General features: G+C 31.4%; 7 protein-coding genes across 15 annotated transcripts; 5 read left to right on the top strand and 2 right to left on the bottom strand.

Annotated features, from left to right (window-relative positions):
* Window positions 1-403: 403 nt before the first annotated feature.
* On the top strand, window positions 404-4,639 carry Alpha-man-iia (alpha-mannosidase 2). 3 transcript variants are annotated; one of them, XM_078181631.1, is made up of 8 exons: window positions 404-617; window positions 715-890; window positions 968-2,322; window positions 2,392-2,730; window positions 2,832-3,140; window positions 3,217-3,748; window positions 3,829-3,981; window positions 4,052-4,639. In XM_078181631.1, exons 2-8 carry the CDS (start codon window positions 762-764, stop codon window positions 4,637-4,639), a joined length of 3,405 nt encoding a protein of 1,134 aa, XP_078037757.1. In that variant the 5' UTR covers window positions 404-617; window positions 715-761. The 3 variants fall into 3 exon arrangements, with proteins under 3 accessions (XP_078037757.1, XP_078037756.1, XP_078037758.1); XM_078181630.1 differs by having other exon boundaries at window positions 404-890; XM_078181632.1 differs by lacking the exons at window positions 404-617; window positions 715-890 and having other exon boundaries at window positions 968-1,101; window positions 1,172-2,322.
* A 1-nt stretch (window position 4,640) lies between these two features.
* On the bottom strand, window positions 4,641-6,643 carry Naa40 (N-alpha-acetyltransferase 40). Of its 2 annotated transcripts, none has more exons than XM_078181642.1 (5): window positions 6,516-6,643; window positions 6,181-6,265; window positions 5,692-6,074; window positions 5,463-5,621; window positions 4,641-4,789 (listed from the first exon to the last, which is right to left on the bottom strand). In XM_078181642.1, the coding sequence occupies exons 2-5, from the start codon at window positions 6,184-6,186 to the stop codon at window positions 4,687-4,689; spliced, it is 651 nt and encodes a 216-aa protein (XP_078037768.1). In that variant the 5' UTR covers window positions 6,187-6,265; window positions 6,516-6,643; the 3' UTR covers window positions 4,641-4,686. The 2 variants fall into 2 exon arrangements, with proteins under 2 accessions (XP_078037768.1, XP_078037767.1); XM_078181641.1 differs by having other exon boundaries at window positions 6,406-6,584.
* On the top strand, window positions 6,612-8,662 carry LOC144470460 (3'-5' ssDNA/RNA exonuclease TatD). Of its 6 annotated transcripts, none has more exons than XM_078181640.1 (2): window positions 6,612-6,686; window positions 7,274-8,662. In XM_078181640.1, exon 2 carries the CDS (start codon window positions 7,297-7,299, stop codon window positions 8,230-8,232), a length of 936 nt encoding a protein of 311 aa, XP_078037766.1. In that variant the 5' UTR covers window positions 6,612-6,686; window positions 7,274-7,296; the 3' UTR covers window positions 8,233-8,662. The 6 variants fall into 6 exon arrangements, with proteins under 6 accessions (XP_078037766.1, XP_078037764.1, XP_078037763.1 ...); XM_078181638.1 differs by having other exon boundaries at window positions 6,642-6,994; XM_078181637.1 differs by having other exon boundaries at window positions 6,642-7,018.
* A 188-nt stretch (window positions 8,663-8,850) lies between these two features.
* Window positions 8,851-11,338, bottom strand: LOC144470459 (uncharacterized). The gene is made up of 5 exons (XM_078181633.1): window positions 10,888-11,338; window positions 10,081-10,822; window positions 9,355-9,992; window positions 9,181-9,283; window positions 8,851-9,109 (listed from the first exon to the last, which is right to left on the bottom strand). The coding sequence occupies exons 1-5, from the start codon at window positions 11,006-11,008 to the stop codon at window positions 8,884-8,886; spliced, it is 1,830 nt and encodes a 609-aa protein (XP_078037759.1). The 5' UTR covers window positions 11,009-11,338; the 3' UTR covers window positions 8,851-8,883.
* Window positions 11,339-11,483: 145 nt separating this feature from the next.
* Vti1b (Vesicle transport through interaction with t-SNAREs 1b) lies at window positions 11,484-13,296 on the top strand. The gene is made up of 3 exons (XM_078181643.1): window positions 11,484-11,707; window positions 11,776-12,029; window positions 12,689-13,296. Exon 3 carries the CDS (start codon window positions 12,780-12,782, stop codon window positions 13,122-13,124), a length of 345 nt encoding a protein of 114 aa, XP_078037769.1. The 5' UTR covers window positions 11,484-11,707; window positions 11,776-12,029; window positions 12,689-12,779; the 3' UTR covers window positions 13,125-13,296.
* LOC144470071 (centrin-3) lies at window positions 12,048-12,655 on the top strand. The gene is made up of 2 exons (XM_078180878.1): window positions 12,048-12,295; window positions 12,393-12,655. The coding sequence occupies exons 1-2, from the start codon at window positions 12,067-12,069 to the stop codon at window positions 12,653-12,655; spliced, it is 492 nt and encodes a 163-aa protein (XP_078037004.1). The 5' UTR covers window positions 12,048-12,066.
* Window positions 13,297-13,610: 314 nt separating the features above from the next.
* Window positions 13,611-23,439, top strand: Cnk (connector enhancer of ksr). The gene is made up of 12 exons (XM_078181629.1): window positions 13,611-13,773; window positions 14,356-14,945; window positions 15,238-15,348; window positions 15,430-15,680; window positions 15,765-17,977; window positions 18,045-18,174; window positions 18,243-18,740; window positions 18,806-18,949; window positions 19,268-19,995; window positions 20,060-20,461; window positions 20,577-20,806; window positions 20,952-23,439. The coding sequence occupies exons 1-12, from the start codon at window positions 13,716-13,718 to the stop codon at window positions 21,165-21,167; spliced, it is 5,571 nt and encodes a 1,856-aa protein (XP_078037755.1). The 5' UTR covers window positions 13,611-13,715; the 3' UTR covers window positions 21,168-23,439.
* The last annotated feature ends 115 nt before the right edge of the window (window positions 23,440-23,554 follow it).

Raw genomic sequence — 23,554 nt, 5'->3', positions numbered from 1 at the left:
ATATAGGCAATAGCTATATGCATTCTTCTTGCAGGTGGGTATTAACAACGCTAATACATTTATGAGCTTTTTGGTAAAAATGTAGCAGTTGTAGCATTAATACAATATTTTTTAGTTTTATAAACGTCATTAGAAATGTGTTATATAGTTAAATAAAAGTAACTATTTTCGAACAATTTAAGTAATTTTTAGTATAAGTATATTGTCCAATACCTTAAATCCTTCAAACTTCATGAATGGTAAGTTATACTTCCCGCGCAGCATGGAAACAAAAGTTGTAAATCCACCAGTATTTATTATCCTATAGAGTGGTGTTCTCACAGGCTAAGCTTCGTCTTTCTACCGTCGACGGCGCTACGATAGAATTTCTTCAAAACTAACAACACTTGCCCGCGCCAGGTTATTAGGGAATAGGAATTATTAGGAGAGGTAGAAAGAAAAACGTGCAGGATTACAAAGCTTGTCACTTGTCAGTGTCATATTGTCACAGTAACTGATGACGTTATCCCGTATGAACCAAAGAAACAATATATTTCTTTAACTCCTTTTATTTCACGATCCACGAAATCCTAATAGAAAAACTGATATGTAACCCTTAAAAGTGATACGCAAATTAGGTTAAGATTGCATACTTTTGTTATGTAGTTTGTATGTATTCTCTGGTTGGAATCTAAGCGTCTGAATTTTTACAATCGTTTTTAACTGTGTTGACAGTTTTGTTTGGTATAAAACAACCCTAGATTTAAATCAATTAATGTAAAATGAGGACTAGAAAAACATTTGCAATACTTGGTGCAGGATTGATATTGGGTGGTTGCGTGATGATATACTTAATGATGGATCTAGTACTGTTTCCACCTGGACAAGGACCCAAACTTTCAGTAAATGATGTAAGTTTATGACAAATATAATACATGCCGTATAATGTATATTGACTTTAAATAAAATTTCATACTTTGTATTTCAGAATCAATGGTTACATTTCGAGAACAGACTAGCAAAGTTAGAGAAAGACTTCAATAAGCACCATGAAGTCATGGATGCTTTGCGAGAAGTGGCCGAAGCAAAAAATTTTGTCCCTAAAGCTCATTCTATAAATCGGTATAATCAATCCTTATCTTCAAGTTCCTCTCGTTCGGGAAAAGTACTTACATGTAACTTTAATATACAGAAAGTACCAGAAGTAGATATACAAATGCTAGAGGTATATAGGCAACTTGAATTTGATAATATCGATGGTGGAGTTTGGAAGCAAGGATGGGATATTACATACGACGAGAAACAATGGCATCCGAACAGAAAGTTGAAAGTTTTTGTAGTTCCGCATTCTCATAATGATCCCGGGTGGCTCAGCACTTTTGAGAAATATTATACTCTACAAACGCGAAATATCTTAAACAATATGGTACCAAAATTGGTAGAGGATAGAAGACGTAAATTTATTTGGGCAGAAGTATCGTTCTTTCAGCTTTGGTGGGAGGATCAATCGAAAACAACTCGTAATTTAGTTCGACGTTTGATTCATGACGGTCAATTGGAAATTGTATCAGGAGGGTGGGTAATGCCAGATGAAGCTGTATCACATTGGTCGGCTCAGCTCATACAGCTTACTGAAGGTCATCAATGGTTGAAACATAATTTAGGTTACACACCGAATTCAGGCTGGGCTATCGATCCCTTTGGGCTTTCTCCAACTATGCCGTATCTTTTGAAATATTCTGGACTAGAAAATGTATTGATACAAAGGGTGCACTACTCGGTTAAAAAGAAGTTGGCCAGAGGAAAGAATTTAGAATTTCGGTGGAGACAGTTATGGGATAATAATGGATCGACAGAGATCTTCACTCATCTTATGCCATTTTATAGTTACGATGTACCACATACTTGTGGCCCAGACCCAAAAGTGTGTTGTCAATTTGACTTCTTTCGACTTCAAAGTTTTGGATTGACCTGTCCATGGAAAATATCTCCGCGCGCTATAACCAAAGCGAATGTTGCTGAAAGGGCTGCTTTATTACTAGACCAATATCGAAAGAAAGCTCAACTTTTCAAGACTGATGTGGTGCTAGCACCATTAGGAGATGATTTTAGATATACTCAGTTTACTGAATGGGATGCTCAATATATTAACTATCAGAAACTATTCGATTATATGAATAAAAATGACCAATTGAACGTGCAAATTAAATTTGGAACGTTAAGCGATTATTTCGATGCAGTTAAAGAGAAGCACAATTTGAGTGAGTTTCCTACTTTGTCAGGAGACTTCTTCACGTATGCTGACAGGGATGATCATTATTGGAGCGGATACTACACTACAAGGTATATTTAAAAATGTTCATCATCAAGGTTTTCATAATGTGTTAATATTGTATTGTGTTTATATTTCAGACCTTTTCACAAACGATTAGACCGTGTACTATTGAGTTTATTACGAGCATCAGAAATATTAAATACTATAGCTTGGACAAAAAGCAATGACAAGTTAGTGGAAGGAACTCTTGCTCAACGGCTAAGCAAAGCAAGAGTTTGGCATTCATTGTTTCAACATCATGATGGTATTACTGGAACTGCAAGAGATGAAGTAGTCATAGATTATGCTAAGAAGATGATAATGGCTTTAAACAATTCTGCTCATGTACTTCAACAATCTGCAGTACACTTATTAAAAACTCCTCCAGAATTTACAATAGATGTAGATGCCGTACATATAACACTTGACGAGTCTAGGTATAAAAAAAACTTTAAAACACTATAAACATTTATATTTTTCTATATGCTATTTATATTTTATATTACCATTAATGTATAAAATATTTACTTTTTCATAGATTACGTCATACCAGCGCTGGAGACAAACAAGTACTAATATTAGGAGATGAAGACCCTTCAAAGAAAGTTATCCTATACAATTCTCTTCCAAGACAGAGAACGAAAGTACAAACCCTGATTGTATCTACCCCATACGTCAAAGTCACGGATCGTATGGGTCAATCAGTCCAATGTCAAATTTCTCCAATTTGGATTGGTCCTGCTGCATTAACTACAGCTAGATATGAATTATCGTTTCTAGTAACCGTACCAGGATTTGGTATTGCTACTTACATAATTCATGCTCTACCTAAAACATCATTTCCGTTGTATGATACTTTTTTCTTATTTAAATGTCTTAATATAAATTTAATTATTCATGCTGATCTTTTACGTTGCATACAGAGAGGTACACCTTGCTAATGTGACCGTTTACAATACGGATATCAACGTTGAGAAAATACCAGGCTTTGATCAAATTCAGGTAGTACCAAGTGCCCAAGAATTCTCAATTTCTCAAAGACCAGGCTTCTCCGCATCATTCGGTAAATCTGGCCTTTTGAAAGCTTTAAAAGTTGGTAATACTACATTCCCTGCACACATGGAATTTGTTAAGTATGGGACAAGGGGTTCTGGTAAAGATAAAAGTGGAGCTTATTTGTTCTTGCCTGACAAACCAGAACCGGACTTAGTATTTACAGATAATAAATGTATTATACATTTGATAACTGGACCCATCATCTCTAAAGTATTTGTAGAATTAGCTCATGTACGCCATACTTGTATATTGTATAATTCACCTGGTAGTGATGGACTTGGACTACATATACTTAACGAGGTCGATATATCAGAGACTCAAAATTACGAACTTGCTATGAGATTGAATACAGATATAGCTTCGGGAGATCAATTTTTCACTGATTTAAATGGGCTTAATGTAAGTATTAAGATATGAACGTTTCGTTAAACATAAGAATCAAGATATAATAAGAACAACATATGAATCTTTTTGTTTAGATGATTAAACGTCAAAGATTTCCAAAACTTCCTGTCCAAGGAAATTACTATCCAATGGCATCAAGTGCGTACATAGAAGATAAAAGAGCAAGATTAACGGTGGCAACGGCACAACCATTGGGTGTAAGCTCCATGGAATCAGGACAAATTGAAGTAGGTATTTGCTACCCATTAAGATATAAGTATACTAATCGCTTATAATATCTGACCTATTGAAATATAGATAATGCAAGACAGAAGATTACTTCAAGATGATAACAGAGGATTAGGTCAGGGTGTCACTGACAACCTATTAACAAATCATTGGTTCATGTTTATCCTGGAGAAAAGGAAATCTCCGTGTCAGTCTCCATCACCACCGGCAAATCACCCAGCAGGATTACTATCGTTGTACGGTCATTTAGCTACAGAAGAACTGCTACATCCAATAATTGCAATGCATCCTCAAAATATCGTAGGATTTGATTTAAACGCGTTTTTCTCACCACTTCGCTATGATCTTCCAGTAGATTTAAGTGTTGTAAGTTTTAGAGTGTTCCCAATACCTGATGGAGCAGGTAAAGGTATTGGAATGGTTTTACATCAAGTAGGTTTAGACATGTGTTGGAATGATAATTCTTATCAGCGATACTTCAACATCTCCGAGTCAGGAGAAGTTGATTTAACTAAGCTTTTTAATCACATAGATGATTGGGTTATAAGTCAAGCCCCTCTCACATTCCATAATGTAGGTCCATCATTGAAATCACCGATTGTCAATTTATGTCCACACCAAATATTACCAATTTTGTTTCATAAAACACAATCGTAAATTTAAAGAGAAATTAGTTCTTTATTTTTGTATAGTTTGATACAAAACTACTCTTTTTTCTTCGTTAGTGATCCACTGTCAACGGCCTTACTCACAATAACGTAGTGCAATAGATCAGATACAGGTGGACTAGTTTTATCCAGTTTATACCTGCGGCATAAGCATATTGAATTGAACATAATTAGATTGCTTACAATATGCTTTGTACAGTAAACTAGCATAATCCAAAATTTATAATGCCTAACAATGATTTATAATACTTCTCAATTTAAACGTAAGTAAATCCGAATAATGAAAAAATTATCATTTTTGTTCGATGACACTGTGCCGTTTCAAGAAATAAATTACGAAAGAAAAATCTTTTCTGCAGGGGCTAAGACTATCTTCATGAAAAACTTTCATTAGTAAGAAAAGAAATATTGTATTTTATAAAGCTGAGACGTGACTGACAGACCATTTCTTTACTCGCATTTCGTTTCTCGCTAACTACATATTTTATGTGGACTGTCCGCAGACACGTGCCATACACGTGCATAGACAATTGTCCATCAGTCTAGACTATACATAAGAAGTATTTATTTAAGATAAGCATAATTGTATAAATAGAAATTCTTATGTCAAGGTTAGTCACAAAATAAGAACATACTTTCATGCTAGTCGTGTCAATATCCTAATGAAAATGTAACTTTTTTACATTTACAGTACATGTACATTATATTATAAAACATTAAAAAAAATCTTGTCATAAAATAGGCGTATATAAAATATATCCTTACCATACTTATTAAATCTTCTTTTATTGCAAAAAAATATATATATTTACCCAAGAGAATAAAAGAACTGCATAGCTGAAGGATTGTGCTTGAAAACAGTTAAAACTACTTTTTGCATTCTATTCTGTAACGCCATAGATTCTAGGATAGACAGCATGAATTGACCAAGTCCCTTTCTTCTTATTGCTAATTCCAATTGTATTTCATAACTGCATTCAACAAAACTTCTATTTCACTTTCTCATAGCTTATAGAAATATATATGTTTAAGTATACGTACCAATAGAGTACTTCTTCCCTATGATCTATATCAAATCGAAAGTGAGAAAATCCAAGAAATTTGTTATTTGATGAAGCTACTAAATACCAAGCTGCCGGCTCTGTTAATTCTTGTTTCTTTGCAACCGGATCCCATCCCCAGTCGCATTGCTCATACATAGTTTTCATGTTACGTTCCATAATATCGAATATCCAAGAGAAACATTCTGCAGTTGCATCTTTAGCTCTCATGCAAGAGATGTCAATTACTTGATTATCCTTCGTTACGTATTTATGTAAAGAAGGTAATGATTCTAAAGGATTTATTACAGCATTTGCTTTGTCAACTAATTGCTTTGCGGTAGCTTCTTTTTCTGCTAAAAGCTGACGTCTTGTTTTTCTTTTCTATAAAAAAAATATAGAACACACACACACACATATATACGTATATTCGAAATCAATACGTAGAAGATATCATCCGTCATAAGCTCAGGATTAATATGTATAATACCTTCATTATGTTTATATTTTCTGCATATTCTGAAAGAGAATTATATTTTTAGGTTATATTCTTCTTTCAAATAATCTTTCCCGACCTATGAAAAGTGAAAACGTTCAAGTTAATTTCATATTCAGGATCTATAGTTTCTTCACATGTGCATACATTAGTTTTTAAATGTACGTTTACATAAGTATGAAATATTGAAGCTATGTTTATAATATTATAAACAAACACCTGTTTTCATGAATGAAATCCAATCTTCGATTAATACAAAATTGTGTATTCGATCGTAATATACATTAATGAAGGATCTAAATAGATAAATAAAAAAACATCCTATGTACCGTGGAAATTTATTGTACGATTCAACAGTACAATGAGCCCTTCGCAGCCCTTTGTGCGTACGTCTCACGCTGAACCGATTTATTAAAAGTAATGTACATATGTACGTATACATATGACACGCGACGCAATGCAACAGTGTTGTTTCTGTTGCATTATATATTCTACTTTATGTATGTACGTTTTGGGGCATTAATATGTGTGTACGCAAGTGTTATAAATTTGATCTGAAAAATTTCAGAAATATCCAGTTCATTCGATAAAACTCTTTTACGTAAATAGTAGCGTATTGTTGTAAGTGTTGCAAGAACTCAGAGATGATCAAATAATATCAACTGGTCGGCAGCAGATGCATTATTGCACTTTATTGTTAGTGTCCCCTAAAAAATGTCTTTATTCAAATCTATTATGCTGTTAAAATTAATCGTATACAATTTTTTTCTTTCTCTCCAATGTGTTCATTTATTTTTTACGGACATAGGTTAAGTAACTTTCAATTAGTCGTGTATGTATTACGTATCTTTTCTATTTGTATTACCATCAACATCAATATCTAACATATGTTGGGTAAGGATGAATTAATTAGTGATTAATCCAGTAACATTGATAAGTATTTTTATAAATCATATAAATCCATCTATTATTGACGAATCTTTATATTCATATTGTTCATTTGTATCCATGTATATATGTATGTATTTCATTGTCAGCAATATAAGAAGTAGCATTTATAACAAATGCTATTTTTATTTCATTTCAGATATTGTTATTAAAGATTGAGGAATGGCTGAAAATGCTTCTTCATCGAATGTAGAGGAAAAGACTACTTCCTCAGCTATGAAACAGTGTTATGAAAATTATATCATAGTTGATGTTGGTGCCAACCTTACAAATAAAAAATATAGCAGAGACTTAGATAGTGTAATTCAGAGAGCAAAGGATGCCGGTGTACAGAAAATTATGGTAACCGGTGCAAGTATTCGATCTAGTAAAGAAGCATTACGATTGACAAGAATATATCCTGGTACTCTTTATTCTACTGCTGGTGTGCATCCACATGATGCTAAATCATGGGAGAATCCAGACACTTTACAAGAACTCGAGAGTATAGCTAGCAATCCTGAATGTGTAGCGATAGGAGAATGCGGTTTAGATTACAGTCGTGACTTTTCTGATCCTGAGACGCAACGCGCAGTGTTTCACAAACAAGTAGAACTTGCGAGTCAATTAAATAAACCGCTAATAATACATGAAAGAGGAGCTCAAGCAGACGTGTTAGAAGTTTTAAACCATTATAAAAATTGTTTGCCACCAGTTTTAATTCACTCCTTTATTGGAACTGCGGAGGAAGCGCAAGTATATTTAGATCATGGCTTTTATTTAGGGATTACTGGATATTTGTGTAAAGACAAATCCGATAGTGGAATAAGGCAATTACTGGAAAGGGGAATCGCACCATTAGAAAGAATATTAGTAGAAACAGATGCTCCCTTTATGTATCCTAATACTAGAGCTAGTAAACTACCCACGCACGTTAAAGATGCTCTTACCGAACGATCTATGACATTTCTTCATCGTTATTGTACTTTTCAACGTAATGAACCATGTGCCTTACCAGCAATAGTGGAGATGGTAGCAGCATTCATGCAAATTACTCCAGAAGAAGTTGCTTTAGCCACTGCTTTCAATGCTTTGAAATTGTTCGGCTTGAATCAGTAACATTAAAAATTATTTTTAATCTGAAGATGGTGCTATTTGGTGCTATTTAACAACTGGAATATTCGATTAAGAAAATATTGCCTCTTTTTATGTTAAAAATCATCATTTGTGTGTCTGTACAAGTGTACCTCTTACAATACAATAGCATGCAGTAATACTATTATTACAAAACAGCAATTGTGACAAGTAGTTCATATGAAATTTTTACTTTGTTTATATGTTAACATATTTGCCTTTTATATATGTTATTCATATATTTATACAACAATACTCGATTACTTATTAAAATTATTATTACATATGAAACATTTCATTTATTATGATAGTCGTTTTTTAAGAATGTACATGAAATACATAAGAGACCGAGATCATATAACTTTATTGTTGATGTTATATTTTCGTATAAATAAATTGTTACACTGATGTACAATTCGTAATAGATTTATTTTAAATTTAGGGTCCCAATTTTTCAATCGTTTACAAAATATTACATAATTACAGTTCCCAGCTATTTTATTTTGCAATTAATATATTTGCAAAGTATTTATATAATAATATTTTATAGAAATCTGCATTAACACAAATATTAATAAGTACAAATGATTTTTCGAAACATCGTGTTTTTATTAATTATTTTACATTGAATACTAACTAATTCGTTATTACATTATTATGTAATGTTAAATGATCTTTAAGTGATTTTTTAAGGTACGATTTCTTTTCTCCTTCGTTTAATGTGTGCCATTTAAATAAATTTATGGACACAATGTTACAATCTATTAATGTTTTTAATGAGGCAACAGTTGTTTTCCATGTATTTTGTTCTTGTTCTGAATATCTACGATTTAATGCAACTGGCACGGCTAAAATAAATATCCTGTAAAAAGTAAATATAACTTATGTGACAAACAGTAAATTTTTATACAAATTTTGTCAATACATTTATACCTGGAACATCCTATTGGAACTACTATATCCTCGACATACATACTATCACCATAATCATCAGCAGTCAACGATGAACCATCTCGTTGTAATATAATAACGTGATCTGTAATAACAAAATTATAAATTCAATCATCGTTAAAATATGTTTCGATTATTATCATTATATATTATTACCAATAACATGTCCAAGTTTTGTTTTCATATCACTTTTTACATATATATTGTTTTTTACTATCTGTTCTAAATAACTTTTTAAGGGCAGAGTATTTTTTGTTACTATGTGTTTGAAAATATAATCAACTATATCTTGACTTAATGTAACTCCTTGATATTCTGGATACAGAGTTTTAACAAACTGATGTATTTTTAAAATATAAAACATTGTTCTTCTATCTCCAAGATCGTGGTGTTTGCCATTATATAAAGTAAAGACGTGTTCAATTAGTTGCTTATTATAATAGCCTAATGAAAGCAAATGGAAAGTAACTGCTGCTTTCATACTCAACACTAAATTTTCATTCATTACATAATTCAATATCAATGGCTCTAATGCATCCCAGTAGATTGTTTTGTAAGAGCAAATATTCATGCCTTTTACAATATTCAATCCTTGATAATGCGAATAATTTGTTAATATCTTTGGATCTTCAATGCATTTCTTTGCAATATGGTCCATAAAAGATTTGTTACCATATTGCATCATGTTCAATAGAGTCAAAATTTGAATATCTTCGCCCAATGTGCTATTATTATCCATAGCAGCTGTGCATAGTGCTTTTATCAGATGTTCAAAACAAAAATCGTCTGCTATACTGAAAAAAAAAACGGAAACGTAAAAACAAATTTGATAAATTAAAAAATTCATTAAAGTTAAATATAGTTCAATTATTTCATACTTACTTTTTTTCCATAATTTTTAAAATTTGGAAAAGTAAAAATCGTATGGCACCAATTGGTAATGATTTGTAATTAGTAATTATTATATCATTTACTTTGGTTAAAAACAATTTGTGAGATGTATTTAGTATTGGTAAATAAGGTAATGCATAAAAAATTGATGTAACTTCATCTATGTTTACGTCTTGTTGATTTCTACACAACATGTTAATAATGTACAGAATTGAATTTTTACTGTTTATTTTGCATCCAAATCTAAGAGCATGCATCAGAACTTTACGATTCGATGGATCAAGTTCAATTTGTATTTGATTGACAAAAACTATCTGTAAAGCTTTTAACAGAGCCTTTGTTAACTCTGTTTTATTCTGACTACTCAACAGATCATATAATTTTGATATTTCAAAAATTGTTAAGTCATTTATATAAATCCTCATTAATTGAAGTAATGTTTCAATGACTACAGTATCATTTGGAACATTCAAAGAGAATAATAATTGTAATGCTTGCAGAATATTATATGTGCTGAAACTTCTTGCATTTCGTTGTATTATTGTACACATGTGTACAAAGTTTTTAGAAGTTTTTATATCATCATAACTTAATTTCTCATCTGCCGATTGTTGGAATTCATTCATATAACTTATTAAATCAGTCAAATCATTTTTATCCTTAAATTTAATATTTTCAAGATGTTTTGTTAAAATATCGTCCCGATTTTGTAATTTGTTATGCCTAGGAACAGCTAAAAGGTAAAATGAAATCAGTAAAAAGACGAAAAAATAAATAATAATAGTAAAAAAGTTTTACCTTGCACAAAATTTTCAGAACTTTGTAATGTACAAAACTTAACTGCATAATTAGAAAATTTTGTCCTGCTAAATAATTTCAATGAATTATTTATTGATCGTATTACAATTTTATCTATCATGTTCTTTTTCAATTTTATGAGATAATTTCTTTAATACATGGTAAAATTATCGTGTATAGGTTTTATGAAATTACAAATTTATTCTTATATACAAAATTCGACGAAATATTTATAAGCAAATTATATCGTTCATGCATACAATTGTATATGTACTTAGGTCATTCTAAAGTTTGTATGCATGTATATATGTATGTTCCGGAATGCCTGCATGTACTATACTTCCATATCACTGCCATTGCATAGAACAGCAGTATCATGTTGCACGAGTCGCATCTCCCTCTAACGAAGGATCTTTGAAATATCATAAGCGACAAAATTCAAATGTTAGAATTATGATTGTTGAATATTAATCAACGCTATGTTCGACGAGAACAGTACAACATTTCTATGTCGATCACCATTAGCATATGCAGGAATACGATCGATTACTTTATATACATCATTGTATATTGTACAGTGATTCTGCAAAACACTTCGGTCGCAGCGCGCTCCGTTAGCGAGAATAGCAGTAAAAGTTTCTTTGATCTGATTAGATGATGATTCATTTACTGAAACAGGGTCCACTGCGGATCGAAAGCACAATAAAATGGTGGGAATGTGCACACCAGCTTAGGTAGTAATACAAATGAGCGGGAGTAGGTCCCATTACTGTATATAACTGATTAAGGCTGTTTTTAATGCAGTGATCTATATGTAAATGTATATACACAGTTCTGTATGTATGTACAACATATGTTCAATCTATTAAGCTTGTAAACCACCAACAGATTCAATGAGTTTTGGAGTTAAAGTGTACGCTTTGACTGATTTTGATAACAACAATCTATTGAGTGTTGAGACATTTTCTGGGATTATGATCGATGACAAATTGTATTCTGATCAGAAACACATCCGAATGGTAGTTACACATTAGAAAACAGTACGTGTTGCTAACCGCACAAACAACATTGAATAAATAAGTAAGCTGTCATCGTTACTGCTAAGACGTTGATCACATATCGTCTGCTCCGATTTAACAAAGGTAAAGAGATAAATTTATTCGAATAATAATTATCAATATGTCGAGCATTAGAAGAAGCGTGATTATGGAAAATAATAAAAAGCGATTGAAAGAATCATTCGATTTGATGGATAGAGACGCTGATGGTTATTTAGATTATCATGAAATGAAAGCTGTATTAAAGGCTCTTGGTTTCACAGTTAAAAAATCGTATGTTCTAACGATTATGCGAATGTATGATAAACACGAGTATAACAAAATTAGTTTTGACGATTTTAATTACGTTGGTACGTTTCATGGAACACTAATTAAATGAATTATAAAAAATGTTTACAAACCTGTGGTGCGCCGAGATTAATTTCTTTAATTTTTAACGTTGCGCAGTGTTAGAGAAATTAAATAAACGAAGTTATCTAGATGAAATAAAATATGCATTTAAGATTTTTACAAATAATTCTGCATGTGACAAGATAACATTAGAAGATTTACGAAGAATTAACGAGAAACTTGAATGTAACTTGACAATCGAAGAAATGAGACTTATGATTAAAGAATTTGATTTGGACGAGGATAATTCTAGTAAACAAATTTTAAACGAACTTACTGTACCCTTTATGTCTTATTTTATATTACAGATGTACAAATAACAATAGTAATATAATATCTGTTTATGATTTCAGTTAACGAAAGCGAATTCATAGATATTATGATGGATTTCGATATTTGAATGATTTTGTTCTGTTGTAAATCAAGTTTATTAATATTGCCACGATGAATTACGGTATCAACTGGGAAGACGAACAACGCCGTACATTGCTAGCAGGCAATGCAATATTGCATTCCTCAACACAATCGATTGCTAGATCTCAAGCAGTTGCAATCGAAAGTGAAAATATAGCAACCGAAGTAATATCCGAGTTGAGTGAACAAAGAGAAAGATTATTGAGGGCAAAGAGCAGATTAACAGAAACGGATGAAGAATTGAATAAAACCAAAAGAATATTAAACACAGTGCGAAAGCGCGTGTTAATGAATAAGTTCGTATTAATACTAATAATATTGTTGGAGATAACTATTCTCGGCATTACTGTATATTTAAAATTTTTCCATCGATAATATAATGTATTAACTATTCCAAGTATTATATTTGTATATTATGTGTATATACATATATTTAATATTTTATTATTATTATTTCATGTATATTGCTTGTAAAAGTTATTTAAGATTATACGACAAATAAAATGTTTTAATGAATTGTAACACAATAAAGTAATTCTTAAAGCTATGAGTAGTGCGACTTGGGATTCATTCATGGGATTGAATAAGGACTACCAACTGTGAAAAAAAAATTAAATATTTATTACTCGATAAGTTATATTTAATATTAACATAATTTTAATGGGAATGTAATGATATATTTACATTATTCTTTGTCATAAAATGTTTACGTATGTGGATATATTAACAAAGATTTTCTATATTTTCACAGATTTACAAAATAATTTTATATAAGTTGTCGGCTTGGAGGCGACAGAGGCGCAGTGTATCGCGACGATCTCGAACTATCATGTAATGCAATACATATACAGTTATTGTTGAATCAAGTATATTTAATAGTTATCGACGGGGTGAGCTGGAAATTAGAACGATCGAGGACGACAAAAATCTTTAGTAGGATTTTGTGATTGAATAGATGGTCACGTCATGGCGTATGTTAATGTTGCTGAATGGAAAACCGACCAAGTGTGTGAATGGTTAAAAGGTGTGAAATATGGTGTTTCCTGTAGGATTAATATATCCATTGCATCTCGAACCGAATAATTCTCGCTATTCACATATCATTAAAATTTACTTGACATGAAAATACACTTGGCATCAATGCCCGCACCTCTCTCTTCTCTCCTCTGTCCATTTGATCGGTCGCTTTATTACTTGCGTAAAACTGTCTCGATTCATTTAATCACTCGAAATTATCAGAAATGCTTGCTTCGCAGATAATGTTTTATTAAAAAAAAAAAGAATACACCGATCGTAACAATGACTTATAAATAACATTAAAAATTGCCTTCGTATCTGAAGTTTTTAATAAAGCCTTTGTTTACATCCATTTCAATGAATACTATCTAATATGATCCCTGTTAATTGAAAGTAATATTTATGAAACAGCAAGAATACTCGAGATTCGGGATTATTTCGTAATGAAATTAGAGAATAGACGAAAATCACTTAACATTTATTTAATTTGTGAAGATAGAATAGTTTTTCCTCGATTAACTTAAAATTATTCATGTATTTAATTGAAAATAGCGAAACCTTTATAAATTGAAAATAATTTTTGTTTTAGGCCTAGATAATTCTGTACTCCCGTATGTACACAGTTTTACAAATCATGGTGTCAGTGGACAACAGTTGCTAAGTCTAAGACCAGAAGATTTAGAACACCTCGGAGTGCTTAAACTTGGTCATCAAGAAATTATTCTCGAAGCTGTAGAATATTTAAGAAACTTTCATTACGAGCTTGATCGTGAAAATCTACAGCTTTTGGCATTGAGATTGTCCTGTCAAGCGCATAGTTTACAAAATGAATTGTCTCGACAAACAGATTCCAAGCCTGTTACTACACAAACGTTGTCTGATGTAGCATCAGTTATAACGGCTGTAAAGCCTTTAGTGAGATGGCTCGATCGTCCACCATTTTCTGGACAGCTGGAATATAATGACAAGAAAGTTGAATTGATGAAGTTGGCTTTAGAAATGGCGACATGTGCTCAAAGAGATAGATTCGCAGAAAAGCCAATAGAAGAAATTAGGACAATTTGTGGGCAATTGGCGAAACTAGCAGATTACATAATACAAGATATTACTGATCCTATGATATTGCAACCAACTAGTTTAGATTTGGCTACATTAAAAAAAAAACCAGGAGATGATTTGGTAAGTTTCTAAACAATTCTAATTATTCCATCAGTAAAGAAATAATGTTTTCCACGTTGCTTCCTCTTTGAACTAAATATATTTCACATAAATTGTAGAATGCTATTTTTCATACTCGTGGAAGAAATTATCTGCTACATCCTTTACAGATAAACGTGCAATCATTGATTCAACACAGCGCTAACTTCCTGTTCAGATAATTGTCTCATAGTATATAATTAAATTACTATTGTAGAATATAAATTTTGTAATCATTTATGAAGAATTCAACTTTTTAAATATTATTATATAGGGGTTTTATATCTTACCATCCTTCCATGGGGCTCATCAAATTGCAGAAATTAAATTTGGATCAGCTGCTCATCAGTGCGGTAAAATGGAGGAAGGAGATGAAATAGTTCAAGTACTTTCTTAATTTTAATATGTTAATCGCATAACAGTAATTAATTCAAATATTTAATCGTTATTTTAATAAACGTTTCAGGTAAATTATCAGACTGTGGTTGGTTGGGAACGAAAAAATCTTTTAGAACTATTTCGTGAAAGTCCTGCTGAAGTATTGCTAACTTTGAAACGTAGACCAAGGCATACAAAAGTATATGGTCAAATTTATATAAAACCATATAGACTTCCAAGCAATAAAAAAACTACATATACAACAAGGTGGCAACATAATCTTCCATCACCAAGGCCAGAATTATTGACCATACCAGATTTTACGATGCCATTACCAAGGTATATATTTGTTTTTATTTTTGTTCAATGACTACTTTTATATTTGTACTGTACGAAGTAATGTGAATTAATTATTTTATTTAGGCACATGCCAAAGAATCCCAGTCCAGAACCTGCAAGTATTTTAGATACAGTGAATATATTAGATACAATGATCATAGATAGTAGTGATTCTGATAGCGAGGCAGAGCCGCCTCTGTCAATTCGATTATACTCAACAAAACCAAGAAATTCAGTTCAAAGACGAGCTACTATAACTGGTGCTAGTCCCACTACTAAGCACGGAATTGATATTGAACAATTTTGGAAAGTACTGAAACAAGAACATAGTACAAGTTCTCAGTTACGGGATAAAGCAGCATCTTGTGCGCACGGACTAGATAATGTCCCTTCAGATCTACGGCCACAGTCATATTTAAGCATAGAACAGAGTAAAAGGAGAATAAGGTCTGATGTACAAATCGATGATAAAAAACTACAGTTCCAAGAAAAGTCTATTAAATCCGATGTTCCTCAGACAGATAATACGATTAATGTTATACACGAAGGAAAACACGAATACAAAGGTGTTTCAAATTATGAAGAAACATTAACTACTAATAATATTAATATGTCCAGCCAAACTTCTCCGAAATCTGCTAACGTTACCAATAATAATCAGTTTGGTGATACAAGTGTGCCTTTAGACGAGTGCAACAATTTTATTAGAGATAGACATAGTAATCATAAGAACATGCTAGATGGTAAAGAGTTTAATTCATGCGCTGTTAAAGAACGAGGTAGATTGGATAAGAGTTACAGTACACCGGCATACGATTTAATGGATACTAATAATGCTGAGGACAGAAAGCAAAAATTATTTTATGCATTAGAACCATCTGCAAATAATATAAGCAATTCATCTACGAGTAAGACTGATATTGAATTGAAATCTACAAGTTTAGGTAATCAACAAAAGTTAAAAGATATTGGTGAACAACGACAAAGTTCTCATGTGATCAATGATAATAATGTTAAGAACGAAGAAGAAAATACTAAAGAACAGTTTGTTGAAACGTCTCAAGCTTTCAACTTGCCGAAAATATTTGTACATAAAGTAATCGAAGAAAGTCATGGAAACAGTATAGAAAATAACCAAAGCAATAATGAATGTATTATTTCTAATGTAAATAAATATGTCAAAAGAAATGCAACAGTGAACTCGAACGTTGGAGTAGAAAGCACTTTGCAGGCATCTAATAATACAAATTTTCGAAGTAATTCAACTTCGAAACACGAAAAATGCGAAGACAAATTAGAATCAACAAATAATTATGCACAAAATAGTATCGAAAACAATTCAAACTTAAGTAGTTTTGGTAAAATTCTTCAAACCTTTAATTGTGCGCCAATAGAACATTCAAAGTTAATAGAAAAGAAATCTTCTAGTATTCCAATAAAAGAAATAGTACTGCACGAAAATGTTAAAACAAATTGCGAATACAATTCTGTCGAAGATAATATACATAATATTACTCAGAACATTCCTCGCATACAAATCAGTCAAAAAGTGCAAAATGATAATAAAAAATTTAAAGATTCAGTTAATCAAGGAAGTACAGTACAACCATGCAAATACGTGGAGCAAACAAAAATTGAGTCTACTAGAAAACTAGAATCTAAATCTCATTTAATACCTCCGGACCCTCCACCACGTAAATATTATACAAAGTTAACTACTTCGCATTTTGAAAATGTTCCGAAACCTATGGAAGATCAAGAGAAACTTTATGTCTCTCACAGACCTAACGTTAGAAGAGATTTGAAGAAACAAGAATATTACACAGAAAATAATATTAAAATCAATGTAGACCTTCAAGAAAAGCAGGATTATTTAGATGCTAATAATAGCTTTAGTGAAAGATCAATTGAATACATCGATGAAATAAATAATTTAAGCAATGAACGTAGACCTAGCATAAATATGGATTCTTCATTCATAGAATGCAATGATAAGCAAATAATGGAAGATAAGTCAATCTGTGATAAGTATGAACCTTATACCAGTTCAGTAATCGAAGGTCACAATTCTGAATCTTATTCTCAAAATATGGATTCATTGGATGGTCCATGTTCTTCAAAGCAATTACAATTCTTCGAACATAAATCTAAGAGTACTGAAAAAGAAAAACATTTTGAAAAAGGTGTAGTTAATAAAGCTATGATGGTAGCAAGAAGTATTGGATTACATGGAAGTTTGAGTAAATCCTCTAGTAATAGTCCCAGAAGTAGCAGGAAACGGAGTATATTATTTGCAAGTAAGTAATTAATAATATAGAAATCAGTTATTTATATAATTACTTATACCGTTCTTCTCTATTCAAGGAAGAAGAAATATTTCCGTAAAAGATATAGGCGCAAGTGACTTGGAAGGATGGTTAACATACCGTACAAGAGGAGCTGGTGGTGCTTGGGCTAAAGCTTGGTTTATTTTAAAATGTTCCTCTTTATATAGGTTTGTTGAATAAACTGTAATATTCGTTTTTAGTTACTTTGCAAACACTCATTCAATTATATTTATAGATTTAAAACTCAGACCAGCATGAAAGCAGATTGTTTGATAGCTCTTACAGGATTTACTGTGTCACGAGCATTCGAAGTAAAATCTAGAAAATATGCATTCAAAGTTTACCATACTGGAACAGTATTTTATTTTGCTGCGGACACTGAAGACTCTCTTACTTTATGGTTAGAAGCAATTAACAAAGCAACTTTAGGTGCTGATAGTCACAGCAGAAACAGTGCCCTTTTTAGTGAAACAGACGAGAGTGATGGCGAACAAAAACTCAAAGTTAAAAACGTTCAATCACCAGAATATAAACCAAATTTGGAAAAGCCATTTGGATCATTGAAAAAAGTTGTTCGCAAGGACTCTTCTGGATATAAGGATCATGAAATGAGCGGTGCTAGCTTAGACAGAAAATATTTAAAATTTCTTGGTACACGAAATCATAATGTACCTGTTCCAACAGCACAATTTAGAAGTTATAGAAGAGTACTTCCTACATCTACTCCCAACAAGTATGTTTATATAATAGAAATGTGCAAGATACGGGTTCGTTAATAATTCATCTTTATTTTTTTAGGAAACAAGAGTCTATTCTAAATTCAACAGACTTACAAATGACAATCGCAGGAAGCACATTTTACGGATTGTGTGCATCTCAAAGCGCTACTGATATGTCGAGTAATATTCAAGATATGGGTGATTACAGACGCACAACAGACAGGTAAATAAATATACTGCATGTTTGTAAAACCATTCTTTCACTAACTTTGGTCACCATTACACGATTTTCTTAAATTATAGAAATTTCTAACAACACGTACCGAATTTTAAAAATAATTGTTACATCATACGCTCCGAAATAAAATAATTGACACAAAACGTTGATTAATTTTATTCTATATATTACTGTTTTGTACATTGTCTTTCCTTATTCTATTACATTCCTTTATGCTATCCTCAATTGTATATACTTCTTACATATAATATCTTCAATTTCAAATACATAGCGAAGTGACTAGTAACATAATGTTTAATGTAGGTGCGTTACTAGCAGAAACAGAAGACCGGAAGAGTTACAAGGGTTTATAACATTAGAAGAATTTATGTTATCACAGCAAGATGAACGAAGGCCAGTAACTAGAAATAGATCTGTATCACCGCATATAACGCCTTTAACAAGTGATCATGTCCATGTCCAGCATAGAAATTTACACGACAGTGGAACAGTTACCGATCAGTCTAAGCCTATTACTGGTACAACAGTTAATAATGATGTTGTACATGCTCGAAGTAAAGCAAATAGTGATGTCAACAATACTGTAGCCTATGGATATACAAGAAACATGGATACTTTACATACAAGACAATTTAGTGGAGATTTTGAGTTGGAAAGATATGAAAATAGAGGAGAATCATCTAAATATCCAATTCAGAAAAAATCCAATGAATCCAATTACATACAGAAAAGAAATGCCATAGACGGATTAAACTCTCAACAGGCAAAGCTTTGTGATGCAACTCATTTAAGAACTGCTACGAATGATTTGAAACCATCCACTTCTTTTTATCATAGTAAATCAGATATTGTTGAACCGTATGATAGGCAAGGAAATGTAGCATGTGACTACAGTTCTAATAGCTGTGCATGCCCGCAATCTTCAAATCATAACGAAACTTCTAGAGCATACGATTATTATTCAACAAGAAATGCTAATAATTTCATGGATGATGTAAAGTCAGTGCCAAAACGACTTACACGAAATGATGGTAAGTTTCGTACTAAAATATGAATGATGTCCTACAACACAAATGTAAGAAATTTACCTTCTAGGTTGTTCTGGATCCAGCAGCGATCTTACATATCATGCTACTTATGAAACATTACATCGTGCAAAGAAAGAAGCAACTGTATGTCGCAAAGGGAGTTTCAATCTGACAAGTCGTCGTGACCATACATCATCAGATAAACATTGGTTGGACTCTTTAAGACGAGGCGATAAGAAGGATAACGATTCCGATAAAACGCGTTTAAAAAACGTAGCGCAGTATCAGCCGCCACCTATCCCAACATCTCCATTTGAACAAGAAGGAATGACAGCTGCATTTGAAATGCATTTGGATAAACGTGAACAGGTTCAAAAACCAAGTCGTCTGAGAAATTTATTTGGTAACAAATGTCAACAAAAACCATGTACACTTGATCTTCCTAAAGAAACACAAAAAACATTGTTAGGTAAATTAACATTTCTATTTTAAACCATTAAACGTCATCAACAAACTGTGTTAATGAAAATTGCGATATGAATTTTGTTTTACCTTATACAATAATAATCTTTACGCTTCCGCAGGTTCGCCAAGATTACATAGAGCGCTGTTCCGAGAAAAAGGTTACAACCAATCACGATTACCTAGCCGATCAAATAGCCAAAGTCCTGGCGATAGTGGAATTGGTCAGTCTGTTAATTCCTTCAGCGGAAATAGCACACAAACGCTCAGTCAAAGTTTTACTTCCGTTAGTTCTGTTAGCGATTGGAGTCCAGACACGCCATCACCTTGTTCTCCAAACTTAACATCAAAAGTAAGTATTAAAACAACTTACATTTTTGTGTAGATGAAGATCTTATTTTATTATATATTTTGCATAAAAGTATATGTCACAAATATACAAAATTCAGACTTTAGTTTTATCAAAGGTTTATTTTTATATAAAAATCTTTTTTCAGAATGGTACAAATTATTCTGCATGCCAGAAAGGATTTACTACCATAAGTAGACATTCACTAAATCCACCAACATTACCTTATATACCACCACCTACATCTCCACCGCCTGATTATCCTGGTTTAGAATATCCGCCAGTGTTTGAACCTGGTACCTATTCTCTCTTGGACGCTTCGTTGCTACGTAATCGTAATAAAAGGAATCGAGACACTCATTAACCGATAGATATCGTGTTATAATTCATTAATCTATATAATAATAGCCAAAGATAATATTTTCTCGCTATTCATACATAATCAGGCGTTTCTTATAAGGAATTTAAGAATTTATTAGTATTTTTCTATAAAGTATTCAAATTTAACCGTCCATTTTATAAACGTACGAATACTATAAAAATCATTTTGTAGAAATTGGTATTATGAATTATCCACTCAGAATAAGACAGAAAAATTGTAATATATGTATATTAGCTGAGTGGACGACTGAAATCAATATCATATAATATCATTATCTTTGTAGGTATACTAAATCTTATTGTAACTAATTTTAACGAATTCCATTTTGTTCTTCTCATATTTGTAATTGTTGCTATAAATGAGTAAATCTAGACATTTCGATGTATTTTATATAATATTTCAGAGGAATATTATGAAAACATTTATTGTAAATTGTATGTAATCCCACATTAATTATTGAGGACGTATATTTACACATATAGAACGTTATAAGGCCAGTCTTATTTTACATGCAGAGTTAATAAAACACATGATAATGTACTAGTTGACGATTAATATTATGTATAGTCACGACAGTATAAAATTATGATAGCAATGGACTTGCATCCCCTAAGATAGTCTACAAATATTGCAAAGATTTAAATTTGAACCATTCGATCAAGTGAAGGCAGTTTTTGAATAACAATTCTAGTATCTGATCAACAGGGTAATTGTTGAAAATAAGATCTATAACAATCTTTAATATGTAGGAGACTCGTAGAGAAACAAAAGCCAATTATAATGTCATGATAAAAATTAATATTTTACATGTACTAATATCTTTTAGTACGTTTCTATTTGTACAGTAAAATCTAATGTCCTTCTTATTGCATATGTATAGAGAATATTCTGCTAACAAATAGTTTCAAAGAAAGATATGGAAGTGCTCTTACATACTAATAGCATGCAAGAATATCAGATATTAGAATTTAACGAAATATTTTTAATGTGTAACTGTGTAGCACAAGTTAAAAAATGTTTTACAAATAATTTTATGTACAAGGTAATTTATGAATCTGGAACAAGGAACTCCTTTTTAATTATAATTCAAAGAAAGATTATACAAAGAAATAATACTTCAGAAAGGATTAATTCTTAAAGCCATACTCTTTTTGAAGGCACACGTTATGGTTCCAATATTTATTCTGAATGAAAATGTTTACATTCTACATAAGTCAATCATATAGGATATTAATCCATTTGTATCATTAAGTGGAATATTTCTTTTATCACCGAGCGCGTATATTCCATATATAAAATAGTTCACGCTTTGTTGCCAATTTGTGAGCATTGAAACTATAAAAAAGACGATGTTCAATAAACTGTATGAACTATTCGGGAATAATTTACTATAGAAATTAATTGTACACTGTAGAAGATAATAAAGATAATAAAACTGCCGATATACGGCAGCGCGCGGTAATACTGACCAGTCGTCAGGTTGAATGCCGTGGATGTTTGAACACAGAAACTTAAAGTAAAGCAAAAATTCGTGATGCAAATGGGTTAAAAATACTTCACCATTATTTTATAAGTATTTGACGAGTTATTTTTATATTATTTTCAAAATTAAGATATCGTAAATGTGCTATATTTTTATTTAAACAAAATGTAAATATGACTTGTGCCATTGACATAAATCACTATGTATATTGGCATATCATACATATACACAATGTGGTGATTTGTAAAGTGCCTACATATATATTTTTGTTATATAATTTTTGTATATAACTAATTGTAAGTCATGTTTTAGCTCTTAACGTAATTTGAAATAAGTGATTTTTATTATAATTTATGCTCAGAAAGCTTTCGAAAAGTATTATAAAACTAAATATCAATAAAATTATTTACAATGTATTTTCTGCACTTTTATAATAGTTTGTAATTATTATATATTTTGTAAATGAACTATTGCTCGTTTTATTATAACGTTTCACGAGTCCCGTCATGAGTACATAACACGGCAAGTTTATTCATTTGCAAAGTCACAATTAAGCAAGATCAAACGACTTTATGGATGAAAAATAATGTTCAATATTATTGTAATCCTCCATTATCAGTTCATAGATGTTTTGTACACGTATTTCATGTTTTTATACATTATACAAATATCTTAAAAAAGGAAATTAACTTAACAACAAAGGAATTGTTATTAAAATTAAAAGTAAATTAATATTTTTAATCATTTGTCTTATAGACTTTATGTTTCTGGTTGCGTACATATGTATATACTTATATATATCTTCGAAATATATTTATGTTAATATATAATCATTTTGAAATTAAAATAAATTAATTTCTTTAATTCGGTTTGTATGTGTTTATAT

Source organism: Augochlora pura, chromosome 5 (genome assembly GCF_028453695.1).
Source record: "Augochlora pura isolate Apur16 chromosome 5, APUR_v2.2.1, whole genome shotgun sequence".
Taxonomy (NCBI): Eukaryota; Metazoa; Arthropoda; class Insecta; order Hymenoptera; family Halictidae; genus Augochlora; species Augochlora pura.
This window is presented reverse-complemented; position numbering and strand designations above follow the sequence as displayed.

Coding starts and splice junctions, on each gene's coding strand:
- Naa40 (XM_078181642.1), bottom strand. Junction 5,622..5,691: donor AGGGAAGAAGTACTCTATTG/GTACGTATACTT, acceptor TGTTGAATGCAG/TTATGAAATACAATTGGAAT. Junction 4,790..5,462: donor CAGTTCTTTTATTCTCTTGG/GTAAATATATAT, acceptor CTTATGCCGCAG/GTATAAACTGGATAAAACTA.
- Cnk (XM_078181629.1), top strand. CDS start 13,716: ATGGCGTATGTTAATGTTGCTGAATGGAAAACCGACCAAGTGTGTGAA. Junction 15,681..15,764: donor TTTACGATGCCATTACCAAG/GTATATATTTGT, acceptor TATTTTATTTAG/GCACATGCCAAAGAATCCCA. Junction 18,950..19,267: donor TACAGACGCACAACAGACAG/GTAAATAAATAT, acceptor TGTTTAATGTAG/GTGCGTTACTAGCAGAAACA.
- Alpha-man-iia (XM_078181631.1), top strand. CDS start 762: ATGAGGACTAGAAAAACATTTGCAATACTTGGTGCAGGATTGATATTG. Junction 891..967: donor CCAAACTTTCAGTAAATGAT/GTAAGTTTATGA, acceptor TTTGTATTTCAG/AATCAATGGTTACATTTCGA. Junction 3,982..4,051: donor TGGAATCAGGACAAATTGAA/GTAGGTATTTGC, acceptor ATTGAAATATAG/ATAATGCAAGACAGAAGATT.
- LOC144470071 (XM_078180878.1), top strand. CDS start 12,067: ATGTCGAGCATTAGAAGAAGCGTGATTATGGAAAATAATAAAAAGCGA. Junction 12,296..12,392: donor TGACGATTTTAATTACGTTG/GTACGTTTCATG, acceptor AACGTTGCGCAG/TGTTAGAGAAATTAAATAAA.
- Vti1b (XM_078181643.1), top strand. CDS start 12,780: ATGAATTACGGTATCAACTGGGAAGACGAACAACGCCGTACATTGCTA.
- LOC144470460 (XM_078181640.1), top strand. CDS start 7,297: ATGGCTGAAAATGCTTCTTCATCGAATGTAGAGGAAAAGACTACTTCC.
- LOC144470459 (XM_078181633.1), bottom strand. CDS start 11,008: ATGATAGATAAAATTGTAATACGATCAATAAATAATTCATTGAAATTA. Junction 10,823..10,887: donor TTCTGAAAATTTTGTGCAAG/GTAAAACTTTTT, acceptor TTTACCTTTTAG/CTGTTCCTAGGCATAACAAA. Junction 9,110..9,180: donor GTTCCAATAGGATGTTCCAG/GTATAAATGTAT, acceptor TACTTTTTACAG/GATATTTATTTTAGCCGTGC.